Source organism: Colossoma macropomum, unplaced genomic scaffold, assembly GCF_904425465.1.
Source record: "Colossoma macropomum unplaced genomic scaffold, Colossoma_macropomum, whole genome shotgun sequence".
In the NCBI taxonomy this organism is placed as follows: domain Eukaryota; kingdom Metazoa; phylum Chordata; class Actinopteri; order Characiformes; family Serrasalmidae; genus Colossoma; species Colossoma macropomum.
The window spans coordinates 21,504,481-21,521,053 of NW_023494793.1; the positions used below are offsets into that span (position 1 = coordinate 21,504,481).

Here is a 16,573-nt window from a genome sequence, read left to right on the forward strand (position 1 = left end):
TTCATGCTTTTTGGTCTAACATATTTGAATGGATCTCAAATGTGTTGCAGAAAAATGTCTAGCCATATGATTTTGAAGTTTATAACCATATCTACCCACGTTTGGACATACCAACTACACTTCCCTACATCAAACAACAGCCTCTGCTGGTGGGCATGCTTGCAGCCAAACAGATAATGCTTCTAAGTTGGAAATCCCAAAACATAAGTTTTAGATGGCTGAATGTGCTTGTACAAATGGAACATGTTCAGTGAGCCTGAATCTAAAATATAATGCTGGAGTGTATAGGGATTTTTCCTAAACAAACAACTGGAAAACATTATGAGTGATTGTGAGGCAGCCCTTTTTTTTGCTCAGTATCTATTCTACTTCACTTACCTCCTGTTTACTGATGCTTCTTCAACAAATAAAAAAAAAGTGGAAAAAAATGAAAATATACTTCATCCTCACCACAATTTTATTTCCATTCAAAGGCAGCACTGAGATATGTTTAATGATGTACTCGTGTGATTGTGCTGGGTGAGGCAGATGCTTTACATGTGGGGCATGTGATGGACAGTCTCTGTGAGCTGGGAGGGTGCTCACGCTGCAGGCATGATCGACACAGCAGGTGACTGCAGGGCAAAGCGTAAGCAGGTTGGCTTGTGGAGTAAACAGTCAAAGAACAAAAGCATGACCCGCACTGGCTCTGTCCTAAAGCAGAATCAGGGTCACAAACAAAAACAGAAAGATTAGTATGCAAAGAGTAGAGTTCATTTATCAAACAAGCAGTTTGGTTTGCTATATGCTTAGACTGTTTTCCACAAAAATATCAACTATATCTCAAATTATGGATAAAGACTTTCTCAACACGGCAAAGTCACCACCAAATTATTGCTTTAAAAACACTTTTCAGAAGCATCCGGTAGTATGGCCAACAGTAGCCTGGACAGTTTGAGCTATTACTTCATAAGAAACACTAACAAAAAAATCATCACAGCCATTTGAAAATTCAGCATTGCAGTTCTAAATTTAATGAATAATCACATACAAACTTATTTTATTTATTTACTAATGTTCTTAGATAGATAGATAGATAGATAGATAGATAGATTATCTAATCTAAACTTACAAACTTGCTATTTTTTTTCTTTGGGGAAAAAAGCTAATTTTTTCATTATTTGGTGCAGAACTACAGAAAATGTTTAAATTCTTACTGGACACTGCAGATCCCAATAAACCATTTGTCATAGATTTTGAATGGAAGCCCAAGGGCTATAAAAAACTTGGGAAAGCGAAAAGGAAAAGGACTGAACAGGAATTACAGAGAAGATCTACACTAGGGTTTGCTACTCACAATGTCAAATCTGAACATGACAGAATATGAAACTTGATTCACTATATACAACCCCGTTTTAAAAGTTATAAAAGTTGGGACACTGTACAAAATGTAAATAAAAACAGGTTGCATGTTGTTAAACATTTTTATTTCACTTCTTAACCATAACTGCCTATAATTTAGCATGGCAACACCTCACAGCTTACGAAAGATTAAAAGTAATCATTTTTATGAAAACACAATAATGAGTGGGCTTATTAGGAACACAAGCAGGCTTAAAATGTATGGAGGCCCATTTAAGGCCAACTCCACACTTTTTATCTTTTCAGTTATTTATTTACTTAGTTATTTATGTACTCATATAAAACTAAAATATAAAATAAACAAACATAAAATTTATGTACTCATATGTTTAATTATGTCAAAGAGAGATCTTTTACACAGCATTCTCGATAGAGAGTCTCCATTTAAAGGACAACGTAGTCCTGGAAAACAACCATATAAAATATAATGGTAAAACGGAAAAATCAATTAAAAAAAAATGTTAAGTAGGATTTTTAGGTGGATTTATTAAGGGTTTTGTCCCTATTTTTGCACTGGGTAAATTAATGTAAATGCATCTTTTTGTCCTACCTGGTGTGGTCTCTGGCTCTGGCTTGCTTTGTGAGGTATATCTTGGTAAACCATGCAGAGCAGAATTCAGTGCTTGGTCTAAACTGTCTGACAGGCGTTGCTCATGAGAGGACTGGCTAGAGTCTAAAACAAACAGTAAGTACATTAGACCTGTGGAACAAGGCAGACAGCAGAAAATATGATAGATGAGAACTAACAAGTCTGTGTGCTGTACTAACCTGTGGGGAGGATGAGGCTTGCATCTGTTTTGGGCATTTGGACAAAGGAGATGAATAAGTAGATGTCCAGTCTGTATTAGCTGAAAGGTCTGACTGATATTTCCTTTTAGTACAATGCCTCAAGTTCTCTGTTCCAATACTGTAGGATTCAGTAACAGACTTCACTATAAACGTTTGTCTTTCTACACAACTTTCAGATTGAACCCTAGATTCAGTTACTTTACTATGGCTTTTATTGCTACTGATGGTGTCTTTCTGTAGTTCTTCTGTGATGTCAAAACCGGCTGATTGAACCTGCTGGATATCCGTCTCATTAGGTCCAGCTAGTGAGCTCTGAACACTAACCAAGTCTGCTGAGCCAGAAGGTCTTTTAGTACAGGATAGGCTTGTGAGTTTGGAAGGTTGAGGTTTGTTCAGTAGACCGTTTCTGCTCCCGACTCGTGTGCATCCAGTCTGCAGCATTAGACTATCAATGCGGCTTTTAAGAAGTGGGTTAGGAAGCGGTTTTGAGTCTTGCGTAAAAGGAACACCAGTGAAGGGGTCATTTGGCAAACGCCCCCAAGCGGCTTCCTGTTTCTGGTACTCCTCTAAGGTGCTACTGTCCACAACCATGCCACTGGGCAAGATCATTGGCAGAACCATGAGCTCCTGGGTTAAAGGGTCCAGGAACTCTTCTGGAATAGGGGTTTTTGAGGATGAAGGGTTTGGCCTAGGAAGGCTGGGAGATGTAGTAACAGGTGAGACCAGTGAAAAAGAAGGAGGCTTTGGTTTCAAGCTCTGAAAATGGGCTTCCTGAAACTTCTCCAGCTCTAAAGGAGGACAACAATGAGCAGGGATGCCCCACACTGCTAAAGACTTAATTCCCAGTGCAGAGGCAGCCCCACCGTAAGGTAAAGAGACACGAAGCTGGGCTACTGATCTAAGAGACTGCAGGCCCCGGCTCCAGAGCTCATGCTGCTTTACCTGGGCTGAAGGCTCAGGTGGGGGCTCAAGAAAGGGAGCTCGATGTCTGAAATTGGAATGTTTAAAACACACAAGCACTTCCTCTCTCAAATCACAACGTCCCACAAGCTTGAACTGTCCGGTCTCTTGGGCACATTCTGAGATCTTGGAGACAAGATCAGAGCAAGTAAAGATTTCAAGCCTCCTAGTGATGCTGCCTTGGTCCATACCACAAGGCCAAAGTTCAATATCCACACGACACAACTCGACCCTCGTCTGGAAGTGCAAGGTAACGTGTAGTGGAGGACGCAGGAAGTACTCCAGTTTAAAACCTCTCCGACGAGCTGCTGGATCGCCAGACAGAAGATTGGAAACATCGTAACCATCTGCGCACAGCTGTGAGGAGAACAAAAAGAAGCAAAAATGACGCCTGAAGACCTCCGACACACTGACAATATCAAATACGCACAGCACACAACTCAGACGTAGGGTAAAGAACATCACAAGGTCAGCAAAGGCACATCGCCCACATTCTGTCCCTATCTCGCTCCTACACAGTGAACAAAAAGTAAAACGTGACCTCAGCTGGTCTAGATGGCCTAGAATCTTAATTCAGTGAGCACACTTGATATTTGTTAGAAGTGTCGTAAATGTGGCTTAGCAAAGAAACTAACAACACAGATAAATGGTAACAGACCATAGTTCTTTTAAATGACGTGGTTGTGAGTACACTACACAAAGACAAAATAGGAAAACATGTTGCTACACATGAGAAACAAGTCATCAGAACATCACTTACCAAAACTGGGGAAAAAAACATTGAGGGTCGTTAGAGGGATAAATATTTGTTCAGTCTGTTCATTGCAGAATGCAGCCTAACTTTTTTTTTTCAAATTAAGTGAACATATATTCCTGATTCTGTAACAAGCAATTACTATGATTACCAGAGGAAAATATCACAGGAAAAAGATAAAACAGGATAAATGGCTGCTGTTGTTTTATTGACTTTTTTGGGGGGTTTTTGATTTCAATTTAGTTTCAGTTAGTCTTAAGTGTGCATTAGTAGTTTTAGTTTTGTTTTTAGTTTCCAAAAAGTCATAGTTCTAGTTTAGTTTTTTGTTTCAGTTTTAGCATTACTGTTAGTATTATGACAAATGCTATATTAGTGAGTAATAATACAAATTCTATCCTTTGATAAGGTTAGAATAAAATTAGCACAGTAGACTGAGCTCTGCTGTACTCCAGTTTTCCTCAAAAGACAGCCAAACACAGAAGGGGTCCACTTCTTAACTTTCCTTCTCACACTGAAAAGTAATTCTTTTTTAAGTTAGTTTTGCAATGGACATTATAGTTTTGATTTAATTTGCATCTTTTTGAAAGCATTTTTTCAGTTACTGAACACACTTTGTACTGTTTTTGTTTTAGTAATAGTTTTAGCTAGATAAAATACCCTTATCAAAACTGTTATACAAGGGTATCAGTGAACGTGGACAGTTTGAAAACTGTCAAAATAAAGATAACTAGAGGTTAATACTTATGCAAATCTACCTATGTTGATACCTACGACCAAGCATTAAAGGCTAAAGTGACCAGAAACCAGGTATTCTCTGACTAGTGGTTATGAAGCTGGAAACTGGATGCACATAGCTTACAATACAACAGAGGTCTTGTGAAACAGAACTAAGCAAGTCCAAGAAGTGTTGTGCTAAATGTACCTTGTTGCAGTGAGCAGTGGTTTGAAAATGTGGCAGGCAAAGGTTGACAACCATGGTCACCTCCCACAGGGGCTGAAATTTTTAAACAGTGAAAGTGTTAAGTGCCAGTTAGGCTATGTAAAACGAAAGCACTGATTTTTTTTTTTACTCAAATTTCATCACAAAATAATACTACAAATGCTGCAAAGAAAAGCATACTTCTGCTAAACAGTCTAAAATTCAAACAGAGGATAACATCACCTCCTCAAATCTGATGAACTAGTACTTTTTGTATTTCTTGTAACAGATGGTACTTCTTAGCGTCTTTAGTATGGTTAATAAAAGTAATGAGTCCAAATATTGTAAAACAGAAACTGAATTCACTAAAATTTACTCTCTAAAGTTCTCTCTCTCCACCTTTCTGGAAACACCGTTAGTCGAAAGCCAACTAAGTTACGTTAACGTACAGTATAGAATATTTTTTGGACAACTGGCATAAAGACACAGTATCATTAACACACTACAGATACCACGTAAGCCTAACATTCAATAACACCCTGTGTAAATGCAGCTGGTTTGTTAGCTTGCTAAGTTTGTTAGCGTTTACTAGTATGTTAGCCGAGCCGACAGGCAGCTAACGTTAGCAGACAAAATGCCATACGTATCTCTAACCTGAGCAAGAGTTTCCTTGAGCAGGCATATATGCAGCTTTCTTGAAAGTTGCACGGTATGACATTGCTGTGCATGTTTATATTAAAGAGGACCACAGACCTTGGAAAGAGCTCCTATGAGTCCCTTTGCTTTTTCTTCTACTACAGTTTTCTGCTCCTTTAAATCAGAGCAGGATGTCAGTGCTAACGCTGCCACCTAGTGTCGGGTAGACCGCACCATCTCTGCATCTATAACTTGCCTTTAAATCAGCAGTGTCAAATTCACCCACTAAATTGGCCATATAAAAAAATCTCAACTAATCCGTGGACCAGCTGGGTTTTTATTTTATTTTTAGGTAACATTTTTCCATGACCCGAACGGGGCATTGCTTATTCAAAATACGCCAAAACTACAACAGCAAAATGAGAATTGAATACTTATACAAAAATAAATCTAAATTAATTGTTAAATTGTTTTAAGTAGGTTTTTAAAAACAGCCTATTAGCTTGAACTAAACACCAGGCATCTTTTCTTTTGTGTAGCCGCTGTTTGTTGTTGGGGGAAAAGAGTCGGAACGTACACTGTGTTGCAGTGCATGCTGGGGACTGTAGTGCAGCCCAGGTTGAAACGGTCTAATAACAATAGAAAAGTAAGATAATTTCGCGGGCCGAATATGATTGTGCGACGCGCCTGACGTGGCCTTGTTTTTGACACATGGGCTTCAAATCATTTGTGAATTTTTCCTGTACTAAACTGGCATACATGAATATCTGATGTGCCTCATTCATCTGACAGGTTTTGGTCAGAGGCATGAGAAAAACATTAATGTGAACAACAGAAAATCTCTTACTGCAACATCAAACACTTCAGCATCAGGAGGCTAGTATTGATTGGATCGTGTCTTTATTTCTGATTTTTGCTTGGGTACGCTTTTCATCAAGCCATTACACTAACATAAATACAAACAATAATAAAAATGAGTATAAAAACAATATCAGAATTACAACAACATCAAAAGGAATGTGGATTTGGATATGGTTGTTGCATTGTATCATATAAGAGAGAAAATGGTAGGCCTATATGTACCATGTTTGATAAAGTAAAGCAACGTCGAGTTGTCTGCTTCATTGGTTCACAATAATTGAAACGATGCATCTTTTCAAAATATTCACACGGAGTATCTTGGTATATTAACATGTTTACATAAATAGTGATCAACACCCAAATCCATAGCCAGTCTTCCGATAACACAGCAGAACAGCACACGAGTACATAGCAGCAAGTCTGTCTTTGTCCTTTCTAAGAGAGCGATGTCCACCACCTGGACCTTTTCTGTTTCGGCTCCCTTTGTGTACTGTTTGACCATGTTCATCTCTCTTTATCCTGGTCTTTATCAAGTTACAGAATAATTAAAGCAAGTTTAGATCAGTTTTTAGTTTTTTCATGTCTCTCTGTTTCCCAAACCAAAACAAAACCAGAAGGAAAACCTTTTTTTTTCAAGTACTTTTGCTTGCAAGTGGGATCCCTCCAAAGACTCTTTGATGACCCCTTGTGATCAATTTTTAGTCACTGCAAGTTTCTGTGCAGTGATGGAGAACCACGTTCCCCAGAATCCCTGATACATCATTGAAACACGCCTGTGCCTCTTCCCAAATTGGAACACTCTAAGCTGATTGCAGATACCTTAAAAACAATCTTCTCTATCTTAAGTATACAGTACTGTGCAAAGTCCACAAGAGGCCACCTGCCAACTACTGAATTTCCAATCAATATGGCCATTAAGTTATTCAATTTTCAGGAGATATTTCTGAGGAGAATACATTCAAGATAATCCTTATTGCATAAAAGAAAGGCCAAAGGAAAAAAACAGGAGTCCCCACAACTAGAGTTCAAATAATTATTAAGATACATAGAAAATGGGATTTTTAACAACCGTGCAACACCTGGTAGACCACCAAAACTGTCACCATCAGATAAACAGTACTTAAAGCTTTCATCTTTGATCTTGAGATAGGAGAAAATCAAGCTCCACTCTTGCTTCAGAATTAAAAACATCCACATCTGTCCATCCTTCCACTATGAGAAGACCACTCAATGCTATGGGTCTGAAAGAATGTGTAGCTGTCAAGAGTCCAGACATCACATGGGATTACTTGGATTGTGAGAAACAGAAAATACAATCAACTTCTAAGACTGAACTTGGAGGTGTAGAAAAATATCCTTTTATCCTGTTTGTTTGAAAAACTGACAAGCAAGTCACACAGCAAAGAATGGAAACTTAATAAAGGCAAAGAACAGACACACTAAATGCTGAAAAAAATTATATTTAGCTGTTGAACCTTCTTGTACGTTTCTGTTTTCTAGTTTTTAATAACTTGTACTTCGTTTTTGAAGGGTAGTCTCTGTCTTTTGCACAGTACTGTAGAATCCTATACAAAGACCTTCACTGGCTATTTTTCAAAGGCTCACTCTTTTTTTCCTTCTGTTTCATCGATGACCTCAATCCCTTGAGTTAGATAGTTAGAGGATGTCAGTGTATGTGTGTGCATGTGTGTATGTAGGACATAAGACTTTGACTCTGTTTGAGTGAGTCCTTCATCTTTCCAGCACATTGATTTATAACTGCATGTTCTTTTGTTCCCTAAACAAGTCTTCTCAGTTCTCAGGGCCCCTCAGTGATACTCATTTTAACAAACCGTTTTCAGCAATGTATGTTGAACGAAAGTCGATTGTCTTTGTATCAAGTTGATATGCAGCGGCGATGCTAAATCTCAGTGGACTCGATTCTCTCCAGGCGAGTGGGCCCAGGCCATGGTGGAGTCAGCTGGTTGAGAGAGGGTGACTTGGAGTCGTCCGCGGCCGGAGTGAGGGTAACGGTGACGGGGACAGAGATGGGCAGGCTGGCCGGAGGTGGAGAATTGGGAGTGATGGTGAGTTTGGACCCAAGCTGGCCCACGCGCTCCTCCAAAGCCTGGTTCCTTTGCAGCGTCTCCACATAGCTGAGCTGCAGCTGCGCCTGGTATTTCAGCACGCGCTCCTTCTCGTCCTGCCAGGTGTGTCGCTCCTGGGCGAAGGTGAGAGCCTGGCGCTCGCGCTGCTGCCGCTCCAGCCGCAGCTCGTTCTGCAGCCTTTCTAGCTGCTGCCGCAGCTCGCCAGCCTCCTGTCGCTGTGCCTTGGCTTCGTCGCTCTGCAGGCTCAAAAGGGTGTCCACTACAGGGCTAAGGGGGGAAAGTGATGTCAGGCCCTCGGGGGTGCGGGGCGAGTGCAGGCCACCCCAGGGCAGGCTACTGCTGCCGCTGAGGCTGCTGCCAATACTGGCCACAGAGTGGTCACTGGTGTAGCTCAGTTCACCCAGAGCTCGCTTCAGTCCCAGGACCTCGGCCTCAAACACCACCAGCTTGTCTCGAAGTATTGACACCTGCCAGGTAAGAGAGCAAGGGACAGGCATTAGCTCAGATAAGCCAATCCATGCTCCACCCACAAATGTGTTCTTTTACAGCTACTGTTGTGAGGTTGGACAAGCCCTAGAAAATGATAACCAAACCACATTCAACTAAAAAAGAACACGGAATGTATCTAACTTAACTGGAACTTAATTTCAAATTTACAAAATCTATTTTGTATGCATGTGAGAGGTTACAGTGTTAGGACAGACCAGGTGTAGGTTTTTGGTAATCTTACCATGACTTACAGATATGGCAAGCATCTACAGCATCTGAATCATCTCCTAACTTCATAGAAAGTTTGTGGGGCTTATCATTTTTCATTAGAAATTAGAGTATTTCTACCTCTATTTGTCTTTGTCCCTCACTGGGCAATTATCTTATTGATATGACTGGAGGCAAGATATTATTACTGTCACTATATTTTTATCAAAATTCTGGTACAAACCAAATCACGTCAACACTACTGATATTTTTTGAAGAATTCCATGTCGTTCAATACCAAATTTCAATAGTTTTGCAATCAGCCAATAAGCACGCCTATTCCAAAATCTAGACTGATGATTGGCTTTCCATATGTATGTTCCAGCACCTAAAGTCAAGCCTACTTCCAATTTGTAAGACATATATGTAAGTATTGGTAACACTATCAAAAAGTGTTAATACCTACCTTTTGCAAATCACTTGGAGTAACTTTAGTGACTTTTCTGCTTAGCCTATCAATCCTAAAGCCTTGACTGCATGACAAAAAATCTAGACACAATCTATCCTAACAGTGTGTCCTGTCACATGCATAGAAAATTAAAATCTTTTAAAAGGTTTTCTAAAAGTAAAAGTAATACTTTTCTTCAAATTTACATGTTTATACCAAACCTGAGCTGTGTGCCACAGATTCTCTTTAGGGTCACTAGGACATTCTGTAAAGCCTGTTCAGCCTCACAACAGCAGCTATGAAATGCATTTGTGAGCAGAGCTTGGACAGGTTATTTGAATTTTTCATCAAGAAATATTTTCAGAGTTTTCATGATGATGACATGTATGACAGCTCTCTGGTTGCTAAAAACATGTAAAATGGTACTGGTACTGTTTTGTATGTCACACGGAGGCCCTGAAAGAAAATAAATTTCTCCACTGTACACTTGTATATAGATGACATGGCATGTATTTTTAACTCTTGTAGTGAATCTGCAGTCAATGTAGATTATCGCAGAACGTGATGTCTTAATAAATCTTACATTTACCACTTTTTACACTTCTCTCCTGTGCAATGTGGAGAACATGTATAATTGTTTATGCTGGAAATATATGTCCAAAAGTATCCAGACACTCCTTCTAATTAGTCAATTCGGTTACTTTAAGGTGCATCCATTGACACAGGCATTCAATTGAGCACACACAGCTTGTGTAATCTCAACTGAAAGGCATTGTCAATAATATGTGATGCTCTGGAGCATATGCACATGAGCCTAAGGTCACCATGCGCAAAGCCAAGTGTCAGCTAGAGGGACATAAAGCCCCCCAGCGTTGGGCTGTGGAGCAGTGGAACTGCATTCTTTAGAGTGATGGAGTACAATCAGGTACCTTCAGGATGAGTTGGAGTGGTTTTGTGATCCAGAACTAATCATCCAGTATCAGTACCTGACCTCGCAAATGCTCCTGTGGCTGAATGCAATCAAATTCCCATAGCAATTTTTCAACATCTAGTGTAAAGCCATCCCAAAAGAACAGAAGCTGTTACTGCAGCAAAGTAGGGAAACCAATCCTCACAGTGTTAAAACCCTTGATTTCAAAACAAATGTTGGAAACGTTTGGACATATAGTGTAATGTAATGTTTTCTCTATGTCTGTGTGTGTTTATAAATATGAATGTACCTCTGCCAGTGTCTTTTTAAGCTCTCCCTCACACCTCTCCAGCTCACGGCTCTTGTTGTTGTAGGAGTCCTTTAGGCCGAGCATGGCCTCCTCCCTCTCCTTCAGTTGGGCGTTGAGCTCTTTGAGTTGGCCCCTCAGGGCCACCATCTCCCCTGCTCGCTGGGTCACCTCGTTCTGACTGTCCCTTAGCTGCTGCTTTAGCAGCGAGATCTCTCCCACCTTCTGACAAACCTGCCCAACACAAAAGAGCACAGATCACAGTCTGATATGTGTACGTACGGAGTATGTATGCCATTGTATATACCACAAATCTGAATATATGTAAATCATTATATAAATACACTTTGACTTGACTTTGATTTAGTGATATGACAATGGCCAGACTTTACAAGTTGAAAGCGTTATTCAAAAACACCACTATAACATGGCCGCTCACCTCCCACTTAGTTTCTTCCAGTCGGGGCAGGATGTCAGCCTGCTCCTTGCGGTAGTCCAGGCACTTTCTCTCCAGCTCCTCTCTTTGGGCCAGCAGGGCACTGATTTCCTCCTGGAGTCGGCTCTTGTCCTGCTGCAGCCGGGTGATCTGGGCCTGCAGGGCTTGCTGGGAGCGCTGCGCCCTCCGAGTCACCTGCTGCAGTCGCCCAGCGTAGTTCTGCCTCAGCTCCTCCATCTCGCGCTCCCACACCCGCTGCTTCTCCTCAAACACCTGCACGATGGCCGCCTCACTCTGGTCCAGGTTACGGCGCATGTGGAGGACCTTGGAGGAAAACGTGTGGATGGTTTACATAACAGTATCCCACTATCAGGATTATGTAATTAAGTAATGGGGTTATGTAGTAATGGAATGTGTTGTGTGGAAATGAAAAGGAATTACTCAAGTACACAGATTTCAGAGGACTATCTATTTCTGAGAATACTCTTTTTTTCTCCTTAAGTGAATTTCAACCAATAATTGCACCTCTCATTCTGTCAAATACAGCTCTCTAGTTACATCTGAGATTTTCATTTTTCTCATAAACTATTACCTTTTCTCTCTAATTTGTTGCCTTTTTGGTTCATATTGATCTTTCAGCATGCACTACAAATCCAGTGCTGAATGGAGGTATTCTCTACACACAATACACCAACCCCTGCGCAGGTAGCAAATCGAAATACACAGGATTTATTCATTTGTTTTGAATCTAAAGTAACTTAATGCAGAAGCTGTTTCATTTATGTGATACTGTGTTATGACACATTTTTAAGTTAGCTCAGGCTCAAAACAAGTGTTTGGAAAGAAAAACTTCTTGGAACATGTAGTGCCATTGAAAACATCCAAATTATACTGTTTTATAGATTAATCATGCCATCTGGGTTTCAGAAAGGACCAGCAGTCCTCAGCAAGACTGTCTACTCTGTGCCCATCATGGCAACAATATCACGGCAGGTGTTTCCAGTCATTCAAGACCAGGTATTTGTCTATTTGAATGGGGAGAGCCATATAAACACAAAACCAATAGCCAAGCTAAAAAGTATTTGAAATTTCTAGTTCATTTTGAAAAAATATCAGATGTCATTATAAAACAGACATTTTTCAGTTGTTTTATAGAAACTACAACACAACAGAAAAAAATAACTGTTTTACAGTGACATCTGATATTTTTTTCTAAAGTTTATGTTTTCTATTTGATTCCATTTAAAGTTTGTGTTAATATTTTTTTGTGAACTTTGTAATCTTGGTGTAGAGAAGTGCTACTGGTTTAAACATGAGAAAAATATTTTCAGGTTATTCTGGCTATTATGCATGAAAAGGTTTCCACAAAAAGGGTTAGTGTCAGCCATTAATATGCCTTTCCTTCTGATAATGTCCTTGATATAAAGACATTGGGCCTCATTCACCAACCATTCTTAAGAAGAAATTTCTTCTAAAAAAGATCAGAAGATTCTGATATTCACCAATATTTTCCTATTTGGGATTTGTTTTTAGGTAAGAACAGAACTTTGTGTTATTAGGTAAGAACACAAAGTGCGAATAATTCTGCGGTTTAACATTAGTCTGCTCTCTGGGAAAGACAGCAGTACCCTAAATCTGCGCTTGTATCCAAGTAAGCATTTGACAGGCCTACTTCCTGGTTATGCTTTACCAACAAGCTAATTGGAAATTTATATTGAAAGGGGAGAATTCCTGTAATACAGCTGGCATGTTATATTTGCATTCCCTTTCATATTCCAACTGGCCTCCCCCTCTGAAAATGTCTGGCTGTAGCGAAGCTGTAGAAGAGACATTTTTAGTTCAGTAAAATAATCTTTTATTGGATCATTCTCCAAAACTACTTCCTTTTAAACTTTTTTTATGTTTAAGGAACCTTCATATAGAGGTTTTACAGCATTTAAACCATTTAGGAACCTTTATTTTTAAGTGTATAGTCCCCCTGAAGGCTACCTCAGGTCAATCCTCTGACACTAACCTCTTGCTCTTTCTCCCACAGTCGATCCTCCAAGTCCTGTATTATGTCATCTGAGGAAGGGGAGGGGCGAACGGCAGCAGGTGTGTCTCCCAGGTGACAGAGTCTCTGATAGGACAAAGAACTCTTCCCAGAGGACGAGCGGCCACTGTCAGAAGCAGTCAGACCGTTCTGGTAATTGGGCTTGTCCAGTTTGTCCAGTGGGGCAGCTGCGGTGCCCAGTCTGTTAATATGGCTGGTGGAGGCACTAAGGGGAGCCAGGGCTGGGGGAGGACCATAAGCTGAGCCAGGGCCTGTATAGGTGGGCAGGGAGGTGAGTGAGTTCCTCCCTGAGTCGGACATCCCACTTTGCCCTCCGTTCCCTCCTGCCCGCTCCCTTTCTGGACTCTCCTGCTCTGTAAGCGACTGGGGGGCGTCTGAGGCTCCAGCACTTCCAGCAGACCGGCCCCCAGCCCCACCTCCACCTCCAGCATGTCCAACCAGGTTCTGCATGGAGTGGAAGCTCTTTGGCACTACGGGTTTGAAGGCAGACGGCCGCACCAATCCAGAATTGTTCTGAGAGTCAGCGTAAGAGGAAATGTTACAGATCGATATACAAATGGTACATTAACTCACATGAACATTAAAGCACTTCATATTATTTGTATGAAAACAGAACATTATGAATGCACCGTCCATTTTCCAGCTTATTTGCACAATTGTTTTTTTTTATTTTATGGAATGCTATTTAAAGTATTTAAAGACATATGCTTCTATTTGTCCAGTGGTTTGGTTACTGAATATCCCAGAGAGAAGAGTTGAAGGTAAAGTTAGAGGTAATACTGGAGCTCTAGCGATTACGTTTACTATATTAACGGTGGAACCATTTGTTTGTTCCTTGACCTCCCCTCCTATCTTTGCCCAGCACTACTATTACACCAAGCTTGTGACAGCATTCCAACCAGATGATGCCTGAATCTGCAACCCTATTTCCGAGAATTGAAATGGCTAACCACAGCACCAACATGCTGCCCTATGTAATTAGCTAAATAGCAACTTACCTAGCTAGCATTATGCTGAGCTGACATTGTCAGGTGACTCAGAAATTCTATATACCTAAAGCTCACATTTAAAGGATAACATCCAGTGTTAATTTGCTAACAGTTATTTCTTTTAAATACATGAAACATACAATCATTAAACACATTAATAGAAGTATTTAATGCCACATGACACTGTTCACAGCTGAAATATTGATAATACAGATAATGATTATATTATAACAAATATTTTTATATTTTCTACATATATGTTCTATCAACATATATGTCCAAATTATTTGTAAAATTAAAAAAAATATTAACAACTGCACCTTCAACTAGCTCTGATAAAGTATGACCCTGCAGTAGGAAAACAGGTCAAACTAATAAACAATGATTAGTTGATAACAGAGTTGTTCAGTCATTAACGATGTTGATGATGGAAAATGATTGCATCAATGCATTGTTTACTTGAAAACAAAAGCTATGTAATGTTCATGTGATACAGGCAATTATTTGGAGAGTTTGTTGTTATGCTACAATGGAATGAATTCTGTTGTTCCTTTACACTGAAAAAGAAGAAACTGCTGGTTGCACAGATAGAACTTTCATTGATGCTGTTACTTTGACAAGAGCAAAGTGAGAAGAAACAGCAGAAGTCATAATCGTTTGATTAGTAGTTTATTCAAATAAGTAACTTTCATCAACTATCAATCTAGTAGTGACACTAATAATAATTGTCATTAGATTAAGCAATTACATAAATAATGATTAGTTACAGCCCTATTTGCATTACCTGCTTTACTATGTGCTACAGTTTTTGTAGACCTATTTGTGTAAAGATGAAGTCACTCAGCTCACACGCACCTGTTCAAGTTTCCCAGACATGGGCAGAATCTTGGGTGGCGTGCGGCCATCGGTCTTTGCAGCATTCCCCTCTCTCATCTTCATGGGGGCCATGCCGTCACTGTTCTTCTCTCCAGTGTGCCCCACCACATTCCCACAGGTGTCCATGCCCATACCCCCCGCAGCCCTGGGAACTTCCCTGCGGCCTGCTCCCCCGCTGGCCTCCAGCCGCTCGCCGACAGAGGGCACCCTCTCCAGGTTGGAGGACGTGGTGGTGGACTCGCAGCCAGTGAGCTGGGGACGGTCCGTGGCAATGCTGCTGCCCCCTCTCTCATCGCTGGAGCCTGTGCCCTCAGAGGCAGAGGGCGGTGGGGGCAGACGTTCAGCGCTGAAGCTGCGCTCTGAGGGGCCTCGGCGTGACAGCGGCGGGCCGCGGGGGAGGGTGGTTCGTGTGCCCACGCTTTTCATGGCAAACTCCTGCTCACCAGCCACCCCGCTGCCTACGCTGCCCATGGTGAGAAGCCCAAGCCTGGCCTCTCACTCAGCACCACAAACCTTTGTGTGGGCCATTGGAGCCAGGGTGGTACCACCAGCTAGTGGGCTCTTACACTAGAGAGAGGGACAGAGAAGAGATTAAATAAATGAATATGGTCTAAAATTCTAAAATACCATACTGCTCACATGGCCAATCTGACAGATGTACATCATATAGATGTATATATGGCCACACCTGTCTTTTAGATTCAGCTGCACGATTAGAGTCTGTAGCCAATCTGTTTCCAAGAACAATATGCTAGTCGTCTTCCACCCTTTCCTCCGCAGTGAGTTCCTGACCACAGAGCCACCCTTTGCTGTATATTTTTTTGGGTAGAGGATTGTCAATCTAGTGGTGACATAGACATGTTTAAAAACATGACTGTACCATTTCAGCGTCACTGATGCGTTGAGAATGATCTGTCATTCAAATAACATCTGATTAACAGTAGACCTGTGGTCAGAAACTGACCAATAATGAATAGGAGAGTAGTTCTCTATTAAGGTCCTGGAGTACCACTACGCTCATTTTAGGGTTTTCCTGAATGCTGCCCACAAACCTGATGCAAATAATAAACTAACTGACAAGACCTTCCTGAGGTGGACAGAGTGTGTTATAGCAGAGAAAACACTACAACTTGCAGGGCAGTGGTTTTCCAGGGAGGCTGACAAATTGTGCCTGACAAAAGAGGGGCTACAGTCTGTAACTGTACACCTATACAGACCTATAAGTGGTCAGTTCAAAAGACACACTTTCAGTTTTTCAAAGAAAGAGCCAGTGGCTCTAATGACACTTTTTGGCCATCGCATACACACAAACAGAGCCACACTGCGTAACGGTGAACCCCTCTATTCTTTACAGGAGACTTGATTTTCGTTTTCAAAGAAATCTGCACACACATCTCCAAAGTTCAGTCTTAGATGTTGGTTGCATTTTCTGTTTCTCACAGTCCACATAA

At 40.9% G+C, this 16,573-nt stretch overlaps 2 protein-coding genes across 4 annotated transcripts; both read right to left on the reverse strand.

Moving 5' to 3' along the window:
- Positions 1 to 439: 439 nt before the first annotated feature.
- ubox5 (U-box domain containing 5) lies at positions 440 to 5,622 on the reverse strand. 3 transcript variants are annotated; one of them, XR_005007644.1, is made up of 5 exons: positions 5,577 to 5,622; positions 4,827 to 4,898; positions 2,170 to 3,507; positions 1,952 to 2,074; positions 440 to 693 (listed from the first exon to the last, which is right to left on the reverse strand). XR_005007644.1 is itself a non-coding variant. In XM_036578794.1 (5 exons), the coding sequence occupies exons 2-5, from the start codon at positions 4,878 to 4,880 to the stop codon at positions 491 to 493; spliced, it is 1,722 nt and encodes a 573-aa protein (XP_036434687.1). In that variant the 5' UTR covers positions 4,881 to 4,898; positions 5,577 to 5,622; the 3' UTR covers positions 440 to 490. The 3 variants fall into 3 exon arrangements, 1 of the variants encoding a protein (XP_036434687.1); XR_005007645.1 differs by having other exon boundaries at positions 5,478 to 5,591; XM_036578794.1 differs by having other exon boundaries at positions 2,166 to 3,507.
- A 2,169-nt stretch (positions 5,623 to 7,791) lies between these two features.
- lzts3b (leucine zipper, putative tumor suppressor family member 3b) lies at positions 7,792 to 15,681 on the reverse strand. The gene is made up of 5 exons (XM_036578025.1): positions 15,102 to 15,681; positions 13,219 to 13,770; positions 11,208 to 11,528; positions 10,772 to 11,002; positions 7,792 to 8,874 (listed from the first exon to the last, which is right to left on the reverse strand). Exons 1-5 carry the CDS (start codon positions 15,591 to 15,593, stop codon positions 8,221 to 8,223), a joined length of 2,250 nt encoding a protein of 749 aa, XP_036433918.1. The 5' UTR covers positions 15,594 to 15,681; the 3' UTR covers positions 7,792 to 8,220.
- Between the last annotated feature and the right edge of the window lie 892 nt (positions 15,682 to 16,573).